Below are 23,039 nucleotides of genomic sequence, written 5' to 3' on the forward strand. Positions count from 1 at the left end.
TCCCTCACCCACCTTCCCCCTCACCCAGTCTCACCTATCACCTGCCGATTTTCACCCCTCCCACCTCAACCACCTTCCCTTTCACCCGGTCTCACCCATCACCTGCTGGTTATCACTACCCCCTCCCCCTTCACCTGGTCTCACCCATCACCTGCTGGTTTTCACTACCCCCTCCCTCACCCACCCTCTGCTTCACTTGGTCTCTAATGCTTACTCTAATTTACAATTTTTATTATTACGTATTGCAATGTACTACTACCACATAACAAATTTCACAACATATGCCAGTGATATTAAATGTGGTTCTGACTACCCCCCCACCCCAGCTTCTTACTCTGGCATCTGTCCCCTTCCCCTCTAGTGCTGATGAAGGGTCTCGGCCAAAACATTGAGTGGTTATTCATTTCCATGGATGCTGCCTGACCTGCTGAGTTACTCCAGCATTTCGTGTGTGTTACATTGGAAAAGTGAATGGAATTGAATGCCTGGAAACCATTGGAATCCCATGATCTGCATCTCTGCAGCTGAAAGAAGAGGCTGTAGAACTTATAAGTGCAACGGTTAACTTTTTCAGCAAAATGCAATGGTCCAGAAGTTGGAGCAAATGTAACCCCATGACTGAAATGTAGTGGAGACCACATCATAGTAGAGAGAATGCCAGAATGCAGAAAGAAATCGGAGTCCAGTTGCGTCAATGTGGACTTAAGAAAGATATGTACTTTGGAACAATCTGCTGGTGTCTTTTTGAGCTTGCAACCAGTATAATAGATCCATACAGCAGGGAATCAGGCCCTAGGGCCCATCTGATCTATAGTTACCCAGGGAATGTTTGACTCTTTGCCCTACAGATCTCTCCTACCGATGTAAACATAGAAACATAGAAAACCTACAGCACAATACAGGCCCTTCAGCCCACAAAGTTGCGCCGAACATGTCCCTACCTTAGAAATTACTAGGCTTACCTATAGCCCTCTATTTTTCTAAGCTCCATGTACCTATCCAAAAGTCTCTTAAAAGACCCTATCGTATCCGCCTCCACCACCATTGCCAGCAGCCCATTCCACACACTCACCACTCTCTGAGTAAAAAACTTACCCCTGACATCTCCTCTGTACCTACTCCCCAGCACCTTAAACCTGTGTCCTCTTGTGGCAACCATTTCAGCCCTGGGGAAAAGCCTCTGACTATCCAGACAATCAGTGCCTCTCATCATCTTATACACCTCTATCAGGTCATCTCTCATCCTCCGTCGCTCCAAGGAGAAAAGGCTGAGTTCACTCAACCTATTCTCATAAGGCATGCTCCCCAATCCAGGCAACATCCTTGTAAATCTCCTCTGCACCCTTTCTATGGCTTCCACATCCTTCCTGTAGTGAGGTGACCAGAAATGAGAACAGTACTCCAGGTGGGGTCTGACCAGGGTCCTACATAACTGCAACATTACCTCTCAGCTCCTAAATTCAGTTCCACGATTGATGAAGGCCAATACACCGTATACCTTCTTAATCATAGAGTCAACCTGCGCAGCTGCTTTGAGCTACGAGTCCTATGGACTCAGACCCCAAGATCTCTCTGATCCTCCACTCTTACCACTGATACTAATATTACTAATACTATACTCTTATCTAGATGGTGTTAAAATGTTGCCAGGAATAACATACCCACCTCAGCCATTATTTCTGACAGCTCATTCCAAATACACACCACCCTCTGTGTGAAGAAGCTGGGTCTGATGTCCCTTTTAAATCTCTCACCTCTGATCTTAAATCCATGCCCTCGTGCTTTTATCACCACCTACTTGGAAAAGCAGACAGGTGCTTTCTCCCTTATGAGGTGTTATCTATGCCCCTCATGATCTTACGTACCGCGATCAGTGTTAGAGTGCAGAGGCCTCCGCTCAACAGGCTTCTTCATTCATCATCTGTTAGTGCATAGTTGGAGCCGTGATGATGGCTCCAGTAACCGTGTTGTGTTGTGTGTTCTTTGTGTGAGGTGTAGGAATGCTGGGAGACCTTCAGCCTCTCTGGATGTGCACCTGCACCAGGAGCACCAAGCTGCAGCTTCTCAGAGAATGTGTTAAGGAACTGGAGCTGAAGAACAATGACCTTTGGCTCATGAGGGACACTGAGGAGGTGATGGATAGGAGCAACAACCAGATAGTCACCCCAAAGTTGCAGGAGGCAGGTACCTGGGTGACTGCCAGGAGAGGGTAAGGAAATGTGCGGCCAGTGCAGAATACCCCTGAATAATCGTTATACCCCACTTTAGGTACTGTTGAGGGTGACAACCTGCTGGGGGGAACTGGAGCAACTGAGTCTGGCACTGTGACTCGGAAGGGAAGTGGGGAGAAGAGGACTGTAGTACTGACAGGGGATTCCAAAGCTAGAGAAGTAGTCATGAGATTCTGTGGACATGAATGAGACGCCAAATGAAATGACGGTGCCAGGGTTAGAGATCAGGTCCACAACGAGGGTAAGCAGCCAGAACCCTCGGTACATATTGACACCAATGATGTAGGTGAGAAATGGGAGGAAGTCCTGAAGAGACAATGGAGGGAGTTAGGCAGAAAGTGGAACCTCCGGACTAGTAACTCTGGATTGCTGCCGGAGTAGGATGATTTTGCAGATCTACGTGTAGCTGAGGAACTGGTGCAAGGGATAAGGCTTCAGATTTCTGGATCATTGGGATCTTCTGGGGAAGTATGACCTGTACGCAAAGGGCAATTTATACCTGAACCTGAGGGGGAACAATACACTTGTGGGCAGGTTTGACAGAACTGGGGCAAGCATTAAAACTAATTTGGGAGGGGTATGGGAACAAGAGTGATCCAGAGGAGTGGAAAATTGCAAATGTCACTTCACTCTTCAAGAACGGAGAGAGACAAAAGGCAAGAAATTATATAGGCCAGTTTTCTGACCACAGTGTTTGGAGTTGATTGTTAAGAATGTATTTTCAGGGTTCTTGAGGCACATGACAAAACAGGTTTTCCTTAAAATGGTTTCCTTAAGGGAAAATCTTGCCTAACAAATCTGTTGGAATTCTTTGAAGAAATAACAAGCAGGATAGACAAACAAGAATCGGTGGATGTTGTGTACCTGGATTTTCAAAAGGGCTTTGACAAGGTGCTGCACATGAGGCTGCTTAACAAGTTAAGAGCCCATGGTATTACAGGAAAGTTACTGGCATGGATAAAGCATTGGTTGATTGGCAGGAGGCAAAGAGTGGGAATAAAGGGAGCCTTTTCTGATTGGCTGCCAGTGACTAATGGTATTCCACAAGGGTCTGTGTTGGAATTGTTTCCTTTATGATTTGTATCAGAGAATTGATGGCTTTGTGGCCAAGTTTGCAGATGATACGATGATAGGTGGAGGGGTAGGTAGTGCTGAGGAAACAGGGAGGCAGCAGAAGGACTTAGACAGATTAGGAGGATGGGCAAAGAAGCAACTGATGGAATACAGTGCAGTGAAGTGTATGGTCGTGCACTTCGGTAGAAAGAACAAAAGCATACACTATTTTCTAAATGGGCAGTAAATTTAAAAGTCCAAGATGCAAAGGGATTTGTGAGTCCTTCTGCAGATTTCCCTACAGGTTGAGTCAGTGATGAGGAAGGCACATTGCAATATTAGCATTAATTTTTGGAGAACTAGAATATAAAAGGAAGATGTAATATTAAGGCTTTATATGGCACTAGTGCATCATGACTTGGAGTGCTATGTGCATTTTTGGGCACTTTATCCAAGAAAGGATGTGCTGACATTAGACAGGGTTCCGAGAAGGTTCATGAGAATGGTTTTGGGAATGTATACGTTGTCATATGAGGAGCTTTTGATGGCTCAAGTCCTGTACTCACCGGAATTTAGAAGGACAAGGAGGGATCTCATTGAAACATGTTGAATGTTGAAAGGCCTAGATAGAGCGGATGTGGAGAGGAAGATTCTTGTACAAGTGGAGGACTGTAGGACCAGAGGGTCCATGTAAAACTGAGATGAGGAAGAATTTCTTCAGACTGATGGTGGTGGATCTGTGGAATTTGTTGTGCCAGGCAGCTGTGGAGGCCAAGTGAATGGGTATATGTAAAATGGAGGTTGATAGTTTCCTAATCAGTCAGGGCGTGAAAGGTTATGGGGAGAAAGCAGGAAAATGGAGGGAAAATGGATCAGCCATGATGAAATGGTGAAGCAGACTTGGTTGGCTGAATGGCCCAATTCTGCTCCTACGGCCTTATCATGTCACCCCTCATTCTCCTATGTTGAGGGGATAAAGTCCTAGTCCATATGACCTCTCCTTGACTCCTCACCCCCAAGTCCTAGTCCACACGACCTCTCCTTGACTCCTCCCCCCCAAGTCCTGGAAACATCCTAGTAAACCTTCTGTGCACTCTTTCTAGTTTTATAACATCTTTCCTGCAGGTTGACCAAAATTGCATGCAGTACTCCAAATATATACACACACACACACACACAAATATATAAGTCCTATCTCAGTTTGATCTCCACACAGTAGCTCACATTTATCAGGATAGAAAGCCATTTGTCAATCCCCAGTCCATATACCTATCTGATGAAGATCCCCTGTCAATTTTCATAACCTTGTACAGTACCCAAAACATCACCTGGAAATAGATATGGACAAACCAATGAATGTCTATGTGCAGCAAGGGTCCAGTATAGTGCCCACACAACTCATTATGTACTCAGTATTAGATACACTGAGCCTGTCTGTAGATCACTGGTATAAATGAAAAAAAACAGAACACTGATCACACCCTCCCAACCTGGCATTGTTTACCAGCGTTAAACAGAGTTGAAGCTTACACCGTTGGAAGGTAATCGACCGACGTGGATGAGGATTGACTAACAGGAGGCAAGCAGAACCAGAATCATAGGATCTATGCTTTGTTTGGCACAATTGTTATCAATGATCTAAAGACAGGATCTATGTGTATAACTAAGTAGATATGATATATCAAAGTGGTACGGAGGCGTAACAGTTAGCATAATCCAATGACAGTGCTAACAACCTGGGTTCAATTCCTGCCACCGTCTGTAAAAGGTTTGCACCTTCTCCCCTGACCGTGTGGGTTTCCTTCCACATTCCAAAGGCATACACATAAGTAGATTCATCAGTCACAAAGGTTTAATTGGGCCATGAGGATTTATTCATTCAGATATAGCGTGGAACAGGTCCCCCTAGCTGGGCCTTCGAGCTGGGAGCCCAGCAATCCCATAGCCCCAATTATTACTCACCCAATCATGGGGCAATTTACAGTGACCAATTAATGTATCCGGAATGTCTTTGGATTGTGGAAGGAAAGCAGAACGTCAAGGGAGGACATACAGAGAATGTTGGGATTGAACTCAGAACTTCAGAATGCCCGAGCTGTATTTGCATTATGCTACCGCTACGTCACCATGGTGCCCATCTACTGCTTACCCTGCCAAGGTCTAGTTGGATTGGAAGGGCCTGTTACTGAGCTGTATCTCAACAGGGGAGGGAAGAAATGGGACAGAGGGAGAGAGGTTTACCAGAAATTGGAGAATTCAGTGCTCATGCCATTGGGTTGTAGTTAAATAGCTAGAGTAAGGTAAGTTATTCCTCTGGTTTGTGATTAGTCTCACACTGACAGTGGAGGAGATCGTGGACAGACAGGTCGGTGTGGGAGTGGGAAGGAAGGTTAATGGGGTCCTACAGTAGCTGTTGGTTGGTGCGACGCTATTACAGCTTAGAGGGTGGGAGTCGAGAGTTCAATTCCGGAGTCCCTGTAAGAAATGTGTACCATCCTTCCCACGTGCGTGGGGAACAAAGTACCGGTTAGTAGGTTAATTGGTCATTGTAAATTGTGCAGTGATAAGGCTATGGTTAAAATCGGTGGGTTGCTGGGCAGTGGGGCTCATTGGGCCAGAAGAGCCCATTCCACTCTGTATATCTGAACAAATATGGGTAGCCACTGCGAGATGTAGATAACCGTGGCAGATGGAGTGAAGGCACTCGGCGAAGTGGTGGCCCGGCCCCGTTCTGTCTGTTTACTAACTGCAATAACATGCATGAGGTAATTAATTGTGATACCTTCCTTGATTAAATAAACTCTGAGTAGGCTTGGCCTTGTCAAAGAGATATTTGATTAGCCTGACTTGGAAAAGGTTACATTCTAATGCAAGCATTATCCACGGATTCTAATCCTATCCAATTGAAATCCTTCAGTGCTGGAATAATTTAGAGGATGTGTCAGAAACTCGGTAGACTTTCACATCTTTCTATGAGGTGCAGCAGCAGATATTCATGTACACAAAGCAATTAGATCAGCACGCTGTACACGAACAAACCAACGGACTTAATAGGGGCGCATCTTTCTCCAGAGGTTGAGCACTCTGCTACTGCATTTGTTTTATTACTCCGGAAGCTTCTTTTTATAAAACATGATTTAAGATGTTTATATCAGCATGGACAATAATAAAATTATTGGCTTCCAGGACATCACAGATTAAATTGAGTATTGAAATATTAGTTATAATATTGCCAGATGTGGGAAGAAAATAAAGCAGGATCTGGAGTGACAGCAAAGGACAGACCTTTCAGCCCATCTAGTCCATGCTCAACATTAACTGGCTTAGTTCCATCAGCCTGCACCCAGACAATTGCCCTCCGTACCCCTCCCATCCATATACTTCTCAAAATTTCTCTGTAATATTACAATCGAACCTGAATCCACCACTTGTGTAGGCAGTGCATTCCCCACTCTCACCACCCTCTGAGTAAAGAAGTCCCTCTCATGTTCTCCTTAAACATTTCACCATTCACCCTTAAACCATGACCTCTAGTTCTAGCCTCACCCAACCTCAGTGGAAAAAAACCTGCTTGAATTCACCCTATCTATGCCTCTCACAAGTTTGCATACCTCTATCAAAACTTCCGTCATTCTCCTATGCTCCTCGAGATAAAGTCCTAATTTATTCAATCTTTCTCAATAACTCAGGTTCTCCAGTCCTGGCAATATCCTTGTAAATTTTCTCTGTACTCTTTCAGTCTTATTGACATCTTTCCTGCAGGATGGTGACCAGAATCCCAGTATATAAAGGATTATTTGTTGCTTTTGTAAACAAGCTGACTAGTCTGGTCTACAGCTCACATGTCTTCGCCCCATGCACAACAGGAAGGAGGCCGCCTGCTTTAATTCCACTCCGTATCCCAGTCAAACATGTCACTCCATGGCCTACTTTACGATGAGGCCACTTACAGGCTGGACGGCACCTCCTTATATGCAGTCTGGCTAGGCTCTAACCTGATGGCATGAACATCTATTTCTCCCCCCTCCTCTTGGTGTCCCTCCTCCTTCCCTTTCTCCTATGGTCCACTCTCTTCTTCTGTCAGATTCCATCCTCTTCAGCTCTTTACCTCTTCCACCTATCACTGCCCAGCTTGTCTCTTCCTCTCCCACCCTCCTGGCTTCACCTGTCACCTCCCTTCTGCCCCCTCCCAGTCCCGAAGAAGATTCTCGGCCTGAAGCATTGACTGTTTATTCCTCTCCAGATTTGCTTGACCTAATCTTTATTTAATCTTAGAGACTGAGCCCAATAACAGGCCCTTCCAGCCCAATGAGTCCCTGCCTGCGACCCAATTCAACCCATGTGACCAATTAACAAACCGTGTGGGTGGAAACCAGAGCACCCAGAGGAAACTCATGTGGTCATGAGGAGGACATGCAAACTCCTTGCAGGCAGCAGTGGGAATTGGCGTTGTAAAGTGATGGGCTAACCGCTCCCTGATCAGCTGGGTTCCTCTAGCATTACGTGTGTGTTACGTTGGGTTTCCCAGCGTCTGCAGAGCCACTTGATCTCAGGGCACTCACCTTCCTCTAACTCCATGCTGTGGAGGAAGAGCGGGTTCTGTAACACACTGCAGTGTCCCTGATTGTCCTCCTTGGTGAGCAACAGCACGTCCGTGTAGATGAAAATGCAAACCTGCAGTGGAGCAAGACAAACACCACTTCAGCGTGTGTATGGGAATTGATGGCCAAACAAACTGAAACAAAATTAGCTGGGCTAAATGCTCGAAAGCACAGCACTCCTGTTCAATCAACAGTCAAAATGCCTGATACAATTTAACCCATTTCCATTTTTCACCTTGAAGACAGAGAGTGCACACAATCTAGGTTTAATCAAATACAGTATTACCAAAAGAGAAACACAAAATTACTTCAACAAAATTAGCAAAGAATTAACAGTGTTTACTTTTGCTCCAATTACAAACTGCTGTTACATTTATTGATCTATTTAGAGATTTATTTAGCGTGGGGGTAGGCCCTTCCAGCCCTTCCAGCTGTGCTGCCCAGCAACCCCTGATTTAACCCGAGTCTCATTACTGGACAACTTACAACGACTAAACCTACTGACCTGTACGTCTTTGGACTGTGGGAGGAAACTGAGGAAACCCATGCAGTACAGGGTGAATATACGGTTCCTTACAGAGGATAACAGGAGTGAGCTCCAGATCTGAAGCCCTGAACTGAACTGAACCTTGCACTAACCACTATGCCACTGGTTCTGCAAACATAAAGGAACTAATTTTTGATGACACTATCAGCACAGTGTGAGAATTAGAAGCAGGAATGGGTCTTCAGATCCTTCGCACTTGTTAGCTGTTTGTGAAAACCCTGACTGAACACCCACCTTAACAACATCTTGCTGCTTGGGCTTAAAACTAATCCATTCTGGACAATTACTTGCATCTTTGCACAGCTTTCAATAAACAGCCATATCGAATGCTGTAAGGCCTAGTTAGAGTGGAGGTGGAGAGGACGTTTCCTACAGCGGATGAGTCTAGAACTATTAGGTGCAGCCTCAGGATAGAGGGATGTCTATTGAGAACTGAGATGAAGAGGAAGTTTTTTTAGCCAGAGGGTGGTGAATCTGTGGATTTCATTGCCCCAAGCAGCTGTGGAGGTCAAGTCATTGAGTGTATTAAAAGCAGCGGTTGATGGGTTCTTGATTAGCAAGCCTGTCAAAGGCTATGGGAAGAAGGCAGGAGAATGGGGTTGAGAGAGATAATGAATCAGACATGATTGAATGGAGCAAATTCGATGGGCTGAATAGCCTAATTATACTCTGGTGTTTTATGGTCTTATCCCAAGATGTCTTGAAGGATGTTTTACAACAGAACAGTCACCAAGCTATGTGGGTGAATTTAGAACAGGTGACTGAAAGCTTGAAGTGGGCTTAAAGGATCATCTCAAAGAGCTTTTCAAGTGTAGATGTAGATAACAACATAACAGCCAACTTGTTCACAGGAAGTAAATTTCTCACAAACTGCAAACCCCACACAAACACATTATCTGCTTTCTGAGTCCTGTCGGATCAGAGTGTAAAATTGTTATCGTACCATCAGCAACCCCGAATTTAACCCTAGCTTAATCGCAGGACAATTTACAGTGACCAGTTAACCTACTCACCCGTATCTGTCTTTGGACTGTGGGAGGAAACCGGAGCACCCGGAGGAAACCCACACATTCACAGGAAGGATGTACAAACTCCTTACAGAGGTTGCCGGGATTGAACTCCAAACTGCGACGCCCAAGCTGTAATGGCGTCACGCTAACCACTACATTACCATGATGGCTGTTGACAGGAGAAAGCCATGCTGACTCCGCACAGGGAGAACAAAGGTCAGGATCATACCGGGACTATTAGAGCCAAGGGAGCAACTTCACCATCAGCAGGCCGTTTCTACAGATTATCGAGCAGTAACGTCAATTTCATCAGAAAGTGTCTTATACCTCAGTTTTAACAGATTTCTGTGGCCCCAACTATGATTTGAGAGGAGGTTTTACAAGTTCAAACTTCAAGTTTAATTATCATTCAACCATACATGAACATAGTCAAACGAAACAGAGTTCCTCCAGGGCCAAGGTGCCAAACACACTACCAACAGCACAGTGCACAAGTAGCACATATGGTTACGGTTTCAGATTCAGACAATCAGCTGAGGCACCAGGAGAAGCAGCAGGGAGCCTGCAGAAGAATACTTATGCCCATGCTGTTTGAAGAATGGATTCCTTGGCAAAATAGACACATCCTGTCAAGTCAGACGCACAAATCCCTCGTATGTACAAGACTTTCATATTTTTGGTAACAGAAGCAAAACTGCAGCAACTGAATTTTATCAAATTGAGATGATCTGCAACATTATTCTTCATAGTTCAGTTTCCAGACACTTGAAGGAAAATGTCACAGAGCTATACAAAAGGGACGGGAATGTGTTGAGAAACATTGCTCTTTCAAATCGCTGGCAATGATGCAGATGACCAAACCACTTTCTTCTGCACTGTAACATTCAGAAAATGCACAGAAATAAAGACAGCCTGCTGTCAACCTGCTCTGCCTTTGAAAAGGCTAAGATGCAAGGGAATTTCAACATGATCATCTGGCATAATTTAAAAGTTATAGCAGAGTGGAAATAAAGCTGAATAAATTCTCCTTTTTTGTTAGAACATAGAAACATTAAATCATGATTGTACTTGTATTACATTACTGAAACTACAGATCTCAGGACTCTGGTTTGGAATTTATTGAACAGTAAAAAGGAAAGAGGCTGACAGAACTTCCTATCAAAGCAAAATTCAGTCAGAGACACAATACAATGAGATATTAAACAGATGTAGTACCTCATGTGAACACTCACATGCAAGCACATACATACACCTACACAGAAAACACACACACACACACACACACCAAACACACACACAATGTATGATAAACACAAAGCACACTGCAGATGCTGTGGTCAAATCAACATGTACAAACAAGCTGGATTAACTCAGCAAGTTGGGCAGCATCCATTGAAATGAGCAGTCAACGTTTCGGGCCAAGACCCTTCATCAGGACTGAAGAAGGAGGGGGCAGGGGCCCTATAAAGAAGGTGGGGGGAGGGTGGAAGGTGCCAGGTGAAAAACCAATCAGAGGAAAGATCAAGGGGTGGGGGAGGGAAAGCAGGGAGGGGATAGGCAGGAAAAGTGAAGAAGGAATGTAAGGGGAAAGGTACTATGGGTAGCAGAAGAAGGCAGAATCATGAGAGAGGTGATAGGCAGCTAGAAGAGGAGGCAGAGTGAAAGTGGGATGGGGGAAGGGAGAGGGAGGGAATTACTGGAAGTTGGAGAATTTGATGTTCATACCAAGGGGCTGGAGACTACCCAGATGGAATATGAGGTGTTGCTCCTCCAACTTGAGTTTGGCCTCATCATGGCAGTAGAGGAGGCCATGTATGGACATATCCAAATGGGAATGTGAAGCAGAGTTGAAGTGGGTGGCAACCGGGAGATCCTGTCTGTTGTGGCAGATGGAGCGGAGGTGCTCGACGAAGCGGTCCCCCAATCTGTGTCGGGTCTCGCCGATGTAGAGATACTTTTTTTCACCCTGTTCTAGGAAAGATGTCATCAGGTTGCAAAGAGTGCTGGAAAGATTTATGAGGACTTGGGTTTGAAGCCTTTCCTGCCTCAATGATCCAGAGAGGTATGTTGGCTGAGTCAGAGCTTTATTCTTTGACTCTGGCTGGGGTCACCTATGCCAAACTGATCAAAGGGTAGAGGTCAGACTAAAAGTGTCCCACTGGTCCTCCAGTTTCAGGGGGTTCAGCTTAAGGCTAACAACCCTAACTGGACAGAAAAACTGATGCAAAAAAACAATGAAGTTTCCTTCTCTGTGGCCAAGGACAAGCAGAGGTGGTGGACTTTCACTGCTACCCTCAACACCAATGGCGTAACACGCAATTAATTAATGACAGGACTTGAGGAGTTAAGTTTTGCAGGGAGAATGAGGTGTTCAAAATCCTAATGGAAAATAGACAGAATGGATGCACACTGTCTTTTTCCCCAAGACTGGGGAAACAAAGACTAGAGTTTATACATACAAGGTGAGAGGGCAGAGATGTAATTAGAACGTGGGGCAACTTTTTTCACCCAGAAGATGGTCTATTTATGGAATGAGCAGCCAGAGGAAGTAACTGAAGCACATACAAAACAAAATTTCAAAGATATGGTAGTTGGATATGAAAGGTTCAGAGGGATATGAGCAAAGAGAGAGCAAATGGTCAGCATGGGCCAGTGGGCTGAACAGCAGACTGCGTTACTGTGGTGAACTACATACACCTGTCTGGACATGCCCCCCCTGCTGACTGCTCCTGTGGCTCCTCCCACAGACCCCGGTATAGAGGCGATTGAGGCCTGAGCCCTGCCCTCAGTCTCCAGGATGCAGTGTGGTGGTCAATTCCTGCTTGTTCTTTCTTCCAGTCAATAAAAGTTGATATCTCGCCTCCCGTCTCAGAGGGTTATTGATGGTGCATCAGTTACCGAATGACTCTTTGACTCTTTGTGAAGTTTAGGACATAACTTGTGGAGAATGGATTACAAAGAATCGGAGTTGGAATTTTCAAGTGTGGGAACTACACTGCATTGGTAATTACCTTCCCAGCAAAGTTCAGGTCAATTCATCATCTCAGTACATACATGTCTCTATATAAAACCCTGAGATCCATTTTCATGCGGGAATTCACAGCAAATAGAAAGAAATACAATAGAATCAATGAAAAACTACACACGGCAGAGAGAGTCAAAAGAACCGGTGTGCAAAAGACCACAAACTGTGCAATAGAAAAAGAAAAGAAAAAATAAATAAATGAATAAGCAATAGAGTCCTTGAGAATGAGTCCATACTTTGTGAGCAACACACACAATACACTGGAGGAACTCAGCAGGCCAGGCAACATCTATGGAAAAAAGTACAGTCGATGTTTCGGGCCGTGGCCCTACTACACTAGATGTTGCCTGGCCTGCTGAGCTCCTCCAGTGTTTTCTGCGTGTTGCTCGGATTTCCAGCACCTGCAGATTTTCTCATGTTTGCCTGTACGTTGTGAAATCAATTCATTGCTGGGGTGCGTGAAGTTATCCTCTCTAGTTCAGAAGTCTGCTGGCCGAGGGTTATAAGAGTTTCTGAATCTGATGGTGTGGGACCTGAGGCTCCTGTATTTCTTGCCCCATTGTAGTAGCGAGAAGAGAGCATGGCCTGGATGGTAGGGGCCCTCGATAATGGATGCTGCTTTCCTACGACAGCAGGAAAGGCTCCTCACACATTCTTCATCACTGAAGCTCACAGAAAGAACTCTGGATCGAAAGTTTTCTCCTATGAACTTTTTATGTAATGGGAGGCACAGGAGACTGCAGATGCTGGAATCTGGAGCAACAATCTGCTGGGGTTTCAAGACATCAGCAGTTCCTTTCCTCCCACAGAAGCTGCTTGATTCACCACATTCTTCCAGTGGGTCATTGCTGTATCTAACTAACTGTACACTGAATGCTGCATACAGAGCACAGTGACATGTAGGCTTTCCTCTGACCTCGCATCTCATTTCTGGAACACACACTCAGCGATCACTTCATTATGTACCTCCTGAGCCTAACAGAGTGGCCACTGAGTGCACGTTCATGGGCTTCTGCTGTAGACCATGCACCTCAAGGTTTGACATGTTGTGTGTCAGATGCTGTTCTGCACAGCACTGTTGTAACGTGTGATTATTTGAGTTACTGTCACCTTCCTGTCAGCTTGAACCAGTCTGGCCGTTCTCCTCTGACCTCTCTCACCAACAAGGTACTTGTGCCCACAAAACTGTTACTCACTGGATGTTTCTTGTTTCTCATACCTTCTCCGCAAATTCCAGAGACTGTCGTGTGTGTAAATCCCAGGAGATCAGTACTTACATGTGTCATGAAATCTGTTTTTTTTTGTGGCAGCAGTACAGTGCAATACATAAAATTGCTACAGTGCTGTGCAGAAGTCTGGGGTACATATAAATAGCCATGGTGTCTAAGGGTATTGCACAGTATTACACGTTGTCAGAAATCCAATCTTTCAAGTGAGATCTGAAATGTGGCCTCTCTGACAAATGAATTATTTGAAGGGCATGTGAAAATTTTCCAGTCCACTGTGCCAACAGCACTACTAGAAACAATGATATCATCGAGCTCATTTCAAAAGTAGTACAGTGCTCAGTCAGACGCTGTGCAATGCTCTGAGAACTACAAGTTTCTTCCTTCCATTCTATGGAACTGTTCATATATTTCCATTTGACCATAATTATCCTAGTCATAAACAGACTATTGCAATGCATTGGAAAATGTAAAAGAAACCACTGTATGTAAGACAGTTAATTTCTTTGAGACAAAATATAATTGTACCTACCTTGAGGGGCTGACTTTTACCATCAAGGAAAAGAACATTTTCTGAAAGGATAAGTATTCGTGAAGGGCTGCACAAATCCAATGGCTGCCAAAAGAAACGGACAAAGTTGGAAAACTTTGAAAGCTTCAACTTAAACCTGTCACAGTACCATGAGTCACCACTTACTAATGAGTCAGCTAAAGGAATTTCCATGATCGTTTCTTAACTAAGTAATTCTATCACTTTAGAAATACAGTTTCTAGACAATAATCCAGACAACACCCAGGTGCACTAGTAAATTTTCAAAGAAAACTTTCTGGTGGCTTTCACCGCTACTGCAGCTCACACAGAAACCGAGAAAGGATAGAAACCATTTCCTCTGTCCACACTTTGCTACAAGGTCTCGGCACATCGTGAAGAGGAGGATGTTGAAGTGCTGCTGCCCACTGTGGCCAGTGCAGCTAACCTCAGAGTGTGTGGGCGGACTTCCCAAATAAGAGCTTTGTGCTCTCACACTGCTTTTAACAATCCTGTGCACATCCGCTTCTTTCTTTTACTTACATTCATATTTTTTTGAGGTCACTTAAGAAGCAGGAGTGAAGATTGAAAATTGCTACTTTTATCGAACAGGAGGTATGAGGAGCAATTCTTCATATTCTGTCTGGGTAGCCTCCAACCTGACCGCATGAATATCAATTTCTCCAACTTCCTGTAATTTCTCCCCCCTCCTACTTCCCTTTTTTACTATTCCCCATTCTGACTCCGCTCCTAGCCCTTCTCTTCACCTCACCTGTCCATCATCTCCCTCTTGTTCCCCTTCTTCTCCTTCCCTTGCTCCTCTCCTATCAGATTCCTTCTCCAACCCTTTCCCTCTTTCACCTGTCACCTCCCAGCTTCTTATTTCATCCCTCCTCCTCCACCCACCTACCCTTCCCATCACCAGGTCTCTCCAGCTTGTCCTCCTTCCCCTCCCCCCACCTTATTCTGGCTTCTGACCCCTGCCTTTCCAGTCCTGGCGAAGGGTCTCAGCCAAAATATTGACTGTTTATTCCTCTGCCTGACCTGATGAGCTCCTCCAGCACTTTGTGTCTCTTGTGTTTACCACAGTTTCCCTAATGTGTATTAGAAAGAGAGCCAAACAACTCAGATAGTTTTACTTAAACGAGTATTACCTGCACGAAGAGAGGGAATACCAGGATTTTTGGAGCAAGAGGCAAGCAGGGCCCATAGCTGGCACGAGGAGTGTGTGATCTCACTACAGTGCAGTTCCTGTAGTCTCCATAGCTCCTCATTGCTTGCACTGTTGCTTTGAAGATGTCTGCTGAAGACCCGATGAGGGATTGCTTCCTGTCTGGGACACTTTGTACTCTGCCACGGTTTACATTTGCTGTTAGAGAGAGCATTGCCGTCACATCCACAATGATAACATTGGATTTTCTACCCAGAGCTACAATTGTAACAGGACATCATGGTTGATGTCATAGTTTTCAAACAGGTATCATGCCCAACATTTATAATAAAAAAACTACATATTTCACACTAATATTTACTTATTATTTAGTAATTACCATATTATTTGTCAATGTATTTACTTTGTTACTTTATGTTTTGTGTGTGTGAGTTATATGTATGGTGTAGTGCACCCTTGACCAGAGGAATGTTGTTTTGTTTGGTGGTATACATGTGTACAGTTGAATGACAATAAACTGAACTTAAACTTGAAATTGAAATTTATTATCAAAATACCATATACTACCTTGAGATTCATTATTTTACAGGCATTTAGAGAAAAAATACAGAAATGCATCAGAATTTATGAAAAACGATACATAAACGAAAACTGACAAACAACTGTTTGTGAGAAAAGACAAACTGTGCAAATAAAAAAAGAACAGATAATAGTGAGAGTGTCAGTTGTTGTATTCTTAGAAGTGAGTCCAGAGTACGGTGGAATCAGTCCAGAGTACGGTGCCATAGAATTACCAAGCTGCCTGTCAGACTAGGCCCAGCATCACTGTGGTAATCCCCAGAGAGTGGGGTGTAGTAAACTCCCTGAGCGGTTTCCTGTTCTATATATCTTGGCACTAAATGGTAAAATATGACAGTACAATGGTTAAAAGCATATGAGAATTATGTAAATGAAATAGTGTTAATGTGATCAGATATTTTTGCTCTAAAAGACCATAACACACTACACATAGGAACAGAATTAGACCATTCAGCCCATTAAGTCTACTCCACCATCCCAACATGGCTGATTTATTATCCCTTTTAACCCCATTCTCTTGCCTTCTCCCCATAACCTTTCACACCCTGATGAAGCAAGAACTTGGCCTCCATAGCCACCGTTGGCAATGAATTCCACAAATTCACCACCCTCTGGCTAAAGACATTCCTCCTCATCTCTGTTCTTAATGGACATCCCTCTTTTCTGAGGTTGTGCCCTCTGGTCCAAGACTCCCCAACTATAGGAAACACCCTTTTCAAATCCACTCTATCCTTTCAATATTTGATAGATTTCTATGAGATCCACTTCCATTCTTCTAAACACCACTGAGTAGAGGCCCAGAGCCATCAAACACTCCTCATTCATTAATCCTTTCATTTATTAATCCTTCTAAACTTCAATGAGTAGAGGCCTAGAGCCACCAAACATTCCTCATTCATTAATTCTTTGATTCTTGGGATCATTCTCTTGTACCTCGCACAACATGCTGAAGGAACTCAGCAGGTCTGGCAGCATCCATTGAAATGAGCAGTCAACGTTTCGGGCCGAGACTCTTCATCAGGACTGAAGGGGGGGGGGCAGGGGCCCTATAAAGAAGGTTGGGGGAGGGTGGAAGGTGCCAGGTGAAAAACCAATCAGAGGAAAGATCAAGGGGTGGGGGAGGGCAAGCAGGGAGGGGATAGGCAGGAAAGGTGAAGAAGGAATGTAAGGGGAAAGCACTATGGGTAGCAGAAGAAGGCAGAATCATGAGAGAGGTGATAGGCAGCTCGAAGAGGAGGCAGAGTGAAAGTGGGATGGGAGAAGGGAGAGGGGGGGAATTACCGGAAGTTGGAGAATTCGATGTTCATGCCAAGGGGTTGGAGACTACCCAGACGGTATATGAGGTGTTGCTCCTCCAACCTGAGTTTGGCCTCATCATGGCAGTAGAGGAGGCCATGTATGGACATATCCGAATGGGAATGTGAAGCAGAGTTGAAGTGGGTGTCAACTGGGAGATCCTGTCTGTTGTGGCGGACGGAGCGGAGGTACTCGACGAAGTGGTCCCCCAATCTGCGTCGGGTCTCGCCGATATAGAGGAGGCCGCACTGGGAGCACCGGATGCAATAGATGACCCCAACAGACTCACAAGTGGAGTGTCACTGCCATTCTCGTGTACATCCTCTGTGCTATGTTCCATGCATGCGTGTGTCGTGAGACACCGTCACCCCCACCACATGCATGCGTCATGAGACACCGTAACCCCACCACATGCATGCGTCATGAGAGACCGTAACCCCACCAAAGATTGCCAAATCTTCCTAACAAAACATTTAAATGCCCTAGAAGGAAAATGCCCTCATATTCTTAGAAATGGCTTTTAATCTACATATAGGAGGAGCTTAGGGTCTGATCTCCACAATAGACCAGCAAGCAAACAACTCCAAGGAAGGAAATGCTGAAAGAGAGTTACTTGTTTTTTCAAACTACTTCTGCATTTTTCAGTGAAAGAAGTTATTCAGATTGGACTGCAAGAAGATAGTAAACACTGGTGAGAGGAGCAGCAGAGTCTCCCTCTTCCCATTTGTGAGATTTACCAGGAGCATTGGTGACCGTCCCTACCATCATCAGGAAGCAGGCACAGGAGCATCAGCTTCTCTCCCAGGCTCTAAAATTGCCTCCACCCAGGTCTTGTCTCTAAGACAGAGAGCTGTTTATTGTTTTTAATTATATTTTATTAAGTTATTTATGGTAATATTTTGTTTTATGGGCTATGTGTGATATACACAGGAGGAACATTGTTTGGTTTGGTTGTATATATGTACAGTCAGATGATAATAAACTTGAACTTGAACTAGAAGTTGAAATTAGCTCGAAAAGACACCTGGCTGTTTTTTTTTGTCAAAATGAGTTTTATGAGCAGCAGTGAGGCTCTGATCCTGTCAGCCTGGAGTTCAAAAAGCTGAAAGTAAATCTATCATTAAAGTACACAGAGAATACAGTATGTTACCACATACAATCCTGAGATTCAGTCTTCACGGGCATTCACAGTAAATACAAGAAATGCAATAGAATCAGTGAAAGACTGCACCCAACAGGAATGGACAAACAACCAGTTTGCAAAAAAAAAACCAACAGAACATGCAACTACAAAAGGGATCATTGTAATGTATGGATCTATTTCCTTTACAGCAACTGCTCCCCACCAGCACTACGTACCGATCTGCTGTCTGCACATGCAGAGTGCTCACTCTCACTCTCTCACTGCAATGTTAAAGCCATTTCCTGTGTGTGTGCTCTTATTTAATTGATATGTGCACAGACACAATTATAATAATAATGAATAAATATGTAGGATAGATAGATAAGTAGATAGATTGATACTTCCATAAATAAGCAATAAATATTGAGAACATGAGATGAAGAGTACTTGCAAGTGAGTCCATTGAAGTTGAGTGAAGTTATCAATGGTGGTTCAGGAACCTGATGGTTAATAACTGTTCCTGAACCTGGTGATATGAGTCCTGAAACTCCTGTACCTTCTTCCTGATGAGAAGAGAGCCTATCGTTGGCGGTGACAGTCCCTGATGATGGATGCTGCTTTCCTGTGACAGCGCTCTTGAGTTGATGTGCTCGGTGGTGGGGATGGCTTTACCCGTGATGGACTGGGCTGTATCCACTACTTTTTGCAATATTTTCCATTCAAGGGCATTAGTGTTTCCATACCAGGCTATGATTCATCCAGTCAATATACTGTCCATCACAGAGCTATAGAAGGCTCAGACACTGATAAAGGTCAGCAATAAAAGAGAATGAACGTTGTTCTGATTACAAAGGTTCCTTCTGCTATGGAAAAGAGCTGCCTTGCATGACTCTGCTAAATATTGGGTATGTTTCAGGGAATATTTAAACAAAAAATTATTGGATCCTGATGCTTTTGAGATCCAAAGGTTCTTCGGAAGTTACGAGTGAGGTATAGCACTTGTTTACCATAATTTTATTAAGTATCACAAGAGCAATGAGGAATGGTGATAGTGAAAGAGAAGTGAGAGAGAACGAAGGTGGTCTGGTCTTCTAACTCCAGGGTACTGATAGCAGAAATTGCACATGAGCCAGAGTTGAGCACCATGCATCTGCCAGGAAAAAAACAGAAAGGTGCCAGGAAAATCCAGAGACAACCATAACCACCGAACAATCACTCACGTGTGAATAAGTGATTATATGAAAACACTAACAAGCAGTGGAATGTTAAATTACAATAAAAATAACAATTCCACGGCCTAGTCCAACAAAAGGTTCTTCCCAAGAGGGAAAGGAAATGGGAATTTGCCAGGAAAGGAGGCATGGTAACACATCAGTCATGGTGAAGGTGACTAAATGGGCAGAAAGCCAGCTTTCACTTCCGATGTGTTTTTATCAATAACAAACTCTAATTTAAGACCATAAGGCAGAGGAGAAAATTAGGCCACTCTGCCCATCAAGTATGTTCTGCTATTCCATGATGGCTGATTTATTAACCCTCTCTACCCTATTCTCCTTCTCCCCATAACCTTTGACACCCTGACCAATCATGAACCCATCAACTTCTGCTTCAAATATATTCACCATACATATCTGCATGACTAAACACTTACTGAATTACTGAAGGTTCAATCTGAGAAGGAAAAGATTTAAAGGGAACTTGATGGACGAGTTTCCCACACAGTGAGTGGTGAGTACATTACCAATCTCAACTCTGAAATGGTTCCAGACTCACTTTCAATGGCTCTACAACTCATGTTCTCAGAATTACTTCCATCAAGCTTCAGGTTTATTTATCACATGCACATTTATACAGTGAAATGTGTCATTTGTGTTAACAACCAATGCAACTGAGGGTGCCTTGGGGGGCACATATTCTGGTGCTAACATAACATACCCACAAATCTCACCAATGCTCAGCATTTGCTTTTATTGCACAGTTTGTCTTCTCCTGCACATTGGTTCTTTGTCAGTCTTTGTTTTTTTTTATTAATTCATTGACAGGATGTGGGTTTGACAGCTCAGCCAGCATTTATTGCCCATCCTTTGTTGCCCTTGAGAAGGTGGTGATGAGCTGTCTTCTGCTGCAGTGCCTGAGGTGTAGGTAGACCCACAGTGCTGTTAGGGAGGGAATTCCATGATCTTGACCCAGCGACAATGAAGGAATGGCGATATGTTTCCAGGTCAGGATGGTGAGTGATTTGGAGGGGTATTTCCAAGTGGTGGTGTTCCCAGGTATCTGCTGTTCTTGTCCTTCCTCATGGTAATGGTTGTGGGTCTGGAAGGTGCTGCTTTCGGAGCTTTGGTGTGTTGCTGGAATGCATCTTGTAGATGGTACACGGTACTGCAACTGTTCATCGATGGTGGGGGGATTGGATGCTTGTGGAAGGGGTACCAATCAAGTGGGCTGCCTTGTACTGGATGGTGTCAAGCTTCTTGAGTGTTGATGGGGCTGCACTCACCCAGGCGAGTGGCGAGTATTCCATTACACTCCTGACCTGAGCCTTGTAGATGGTGGACTGGCTTTGGAGAGTCAGGTGGTGAGTTACACGCCACAGGATTCTTAGCCTTTCACCTGCTCTGGTAGCCACGGTGTTTATATGGCTAGCCCAGTTCAGTTTCCTGTCAATGGTAACACCCCCCCCCCCCCGGATGATGATAGTAGGGGATTCAGTGATGGTGATGCCACTGAATGTTGAGGGACGATGGTTAGAGCCTCTCCTGTTGGCAATGCTCATTGCCTGGCACTTGAGTGGCTCAAATGTTACTTGCCACTTGTCAGCCCAAACCTGGATATTGTCCAGCTCCTGCTGCATTTGGGTATGAACTGCTTCACTATCTGAGGAGTCACGAAAGGTGCAGAACATTGTGCAGTCATCTCCGAAGGTCATTGATGAAGCAGCTGAAGATGATTGGTCCCAGGTCACATCCCTAAGGAACTCCTGCAGAGATGGCCTGAGGATGAGATGATTGATCTCCAACCAGCACAACCATCTTCCTTTGTGTCAGGTACGATTCCAACCAGCGGAGGGTTTCCCCCTAATTCCCATTGATTCCAACTTAACTAGGGCTCCTTGATGTCATACTCGGTCAAGTGGTGCCTTGATGTCGAGGGCGATCACTCTCACCTCACCTCTGGTATTCAGCTCTTTGGTCCATGTTTGGACCAAGGAGGTGAAGAGGTCAGGAGCTGAGTGGCCTTGACAGAATCCAAACAAAGCAGGTTACTGCCGAGTAGATGCTGTATGTTAGTACTGTTGATGACCCCTTCTATTACTGTGCTGATGATTGAGAGTAGGCTGATAGGGCAGTAACTGGCTGAGTTGGACTTCTCCTGTTTCTTGTGTATTTCCCATATTGCTGGGTAGATGCCGGTGTTGTAGCTGTACTGGAACAGCTTGGTTAGTGGCGTGGCAAGTTCTGGAGCACAAGTCTTCAGGACTACTGCCGGGACTTTGTCTGGGCTCGTAGCCTTCACAGTATCCGGTGCTTTCAGCCGTTTCTTGATATCACGTGGAGTGAATCGGATTGGCTGCATGCAGTGCTGACATCTGGGGTGCTGGGGACACCTGGAGGAGGCCGAGCCGGACCATCTACTCGGCACCTCTGACTGAAGCTTGTTACAAATGCATCAGCCTTATCTTTTGCACAGGTGTACTGGGCTCCTCCATCATTGAGGATGAGGATATTTGTGGAGCCTCCTCCTCCAATGAGTTGTTTGATTGTCCACCACCATTCACGGCTGGATGTGGCAGGACTACAGAGCGTAGATCTGATCCGTTGGTTGTGGGCTCTGTCTATTACTTGCTGCTTATGGTGTTTGACATGCAAGTAGTCCTGTACTGTGGCTTCACCAGTGTGACGCCTCATATTGAGGTATGCCTGCTGTTGTTCTCGGCATGCCCTCCTGCACTCTTCATTGAACCAGGGTTGATCCCCTGGCCTGGTGGTAACATTAGAGTGGGGGATATGCCAGGCCATGAGGTTACAGGTTGTAGTTGAGTACAATTCTGCTGCTGCTGATGGCCCACAGCGCCTCATTGATGCCCAGTCTCGGACTGCTAGATCTGTTCAAAGTCTATCCCATTTAGCACGGTGATAGTGTCACACGATGCGGTGGAGACTTTCTTCAATGTGGAGATGGGATTTAGTCTCCACGAATACTGTACGGTGGTCACTCCTACCAATGCTGTCATGGACGGATGCTTCTGCAGCAGGTAAGTCGGTGAGAATGAGGACAAGACTGTTTCTCCCTCTTATTGGTTCCCTGACCACCTGCTGTAGTCCCAGTCTAGTAGCTCTGTCCAGTAGGACCTGACTAGCTCTGTCTGTGGTGGTACGACCAAGCCGCTCTTGTTGGTGGACATTGAAATCCCCACCCAGAGTACATTCTGTGCCCCTACCACCCTCAGTGCCTCCTCCAAGTGCTGCTCAACATGGAGAAGTACTGATTCATCAGCTGAGGGAGGACGGTACATGGTAATCAGCAGGAGCTTTCCTTGTTCATGTTTAACCTGGTGCCCTGAGACTTCATGGGGCCAGAGTTGATGTTGAGAGTTGCCCCTTAAATCATAGCAGAATAAGTAACTGCTTTTTCATACAAATAGTTC

At 44.8% G+C, this 23,039-nt stretch overlaps 1 protein-coding gene across 7 annotated transcripts in view; it reads right to left on the reverse strand.

Moving 5' to 3' along the window:
- rgs3a (regulator of G protein signaling 3a) overlaps window positions 1–23,039 on the reverse strand; it is a 453,555-nt gene that overhangs the window by 137,253 nt on the left and 293,263 nt on the right. For all 7 annotated transcript variants that reach the window (XM_059994026.1, XM_059994027.1, XM_059994028.1 and 4 more), the window contains 3 exons: window positions 15,377–15,591; window positions 14,226–14,309; window positions 7,847–7,958 (listed from right to left, as the gene is read on the reverse strand). In XM_059994026.1, coding sequence (XP_059850009.1) covers window positions 7,847–7,958; window positions 14,226–14,309; window positions 15,377–15,591 — 411 coding nt within the window. The remainder of the gene's footprint in view (window positions 1–7,846; window positions 7,959–14,225; window positions 14,310–15,376; window positions 15,592–23,039) is intronic.

Source organism: Hypanus sabinus, chromosome 18, assembly GCF_030144855.1.
Source record: "Hypanus sabinus isolate sHypSab1 chromosome 18, sHypSab1.hap1, whole genome shotgun sequence".
Classification (NCBI taxonomy): Eukaryota; Metazoa; Chordata; class Chondrichthyes; order Myliobatiformes; family Dasyatidae; genus Hypanus; species Hypanus sabinus.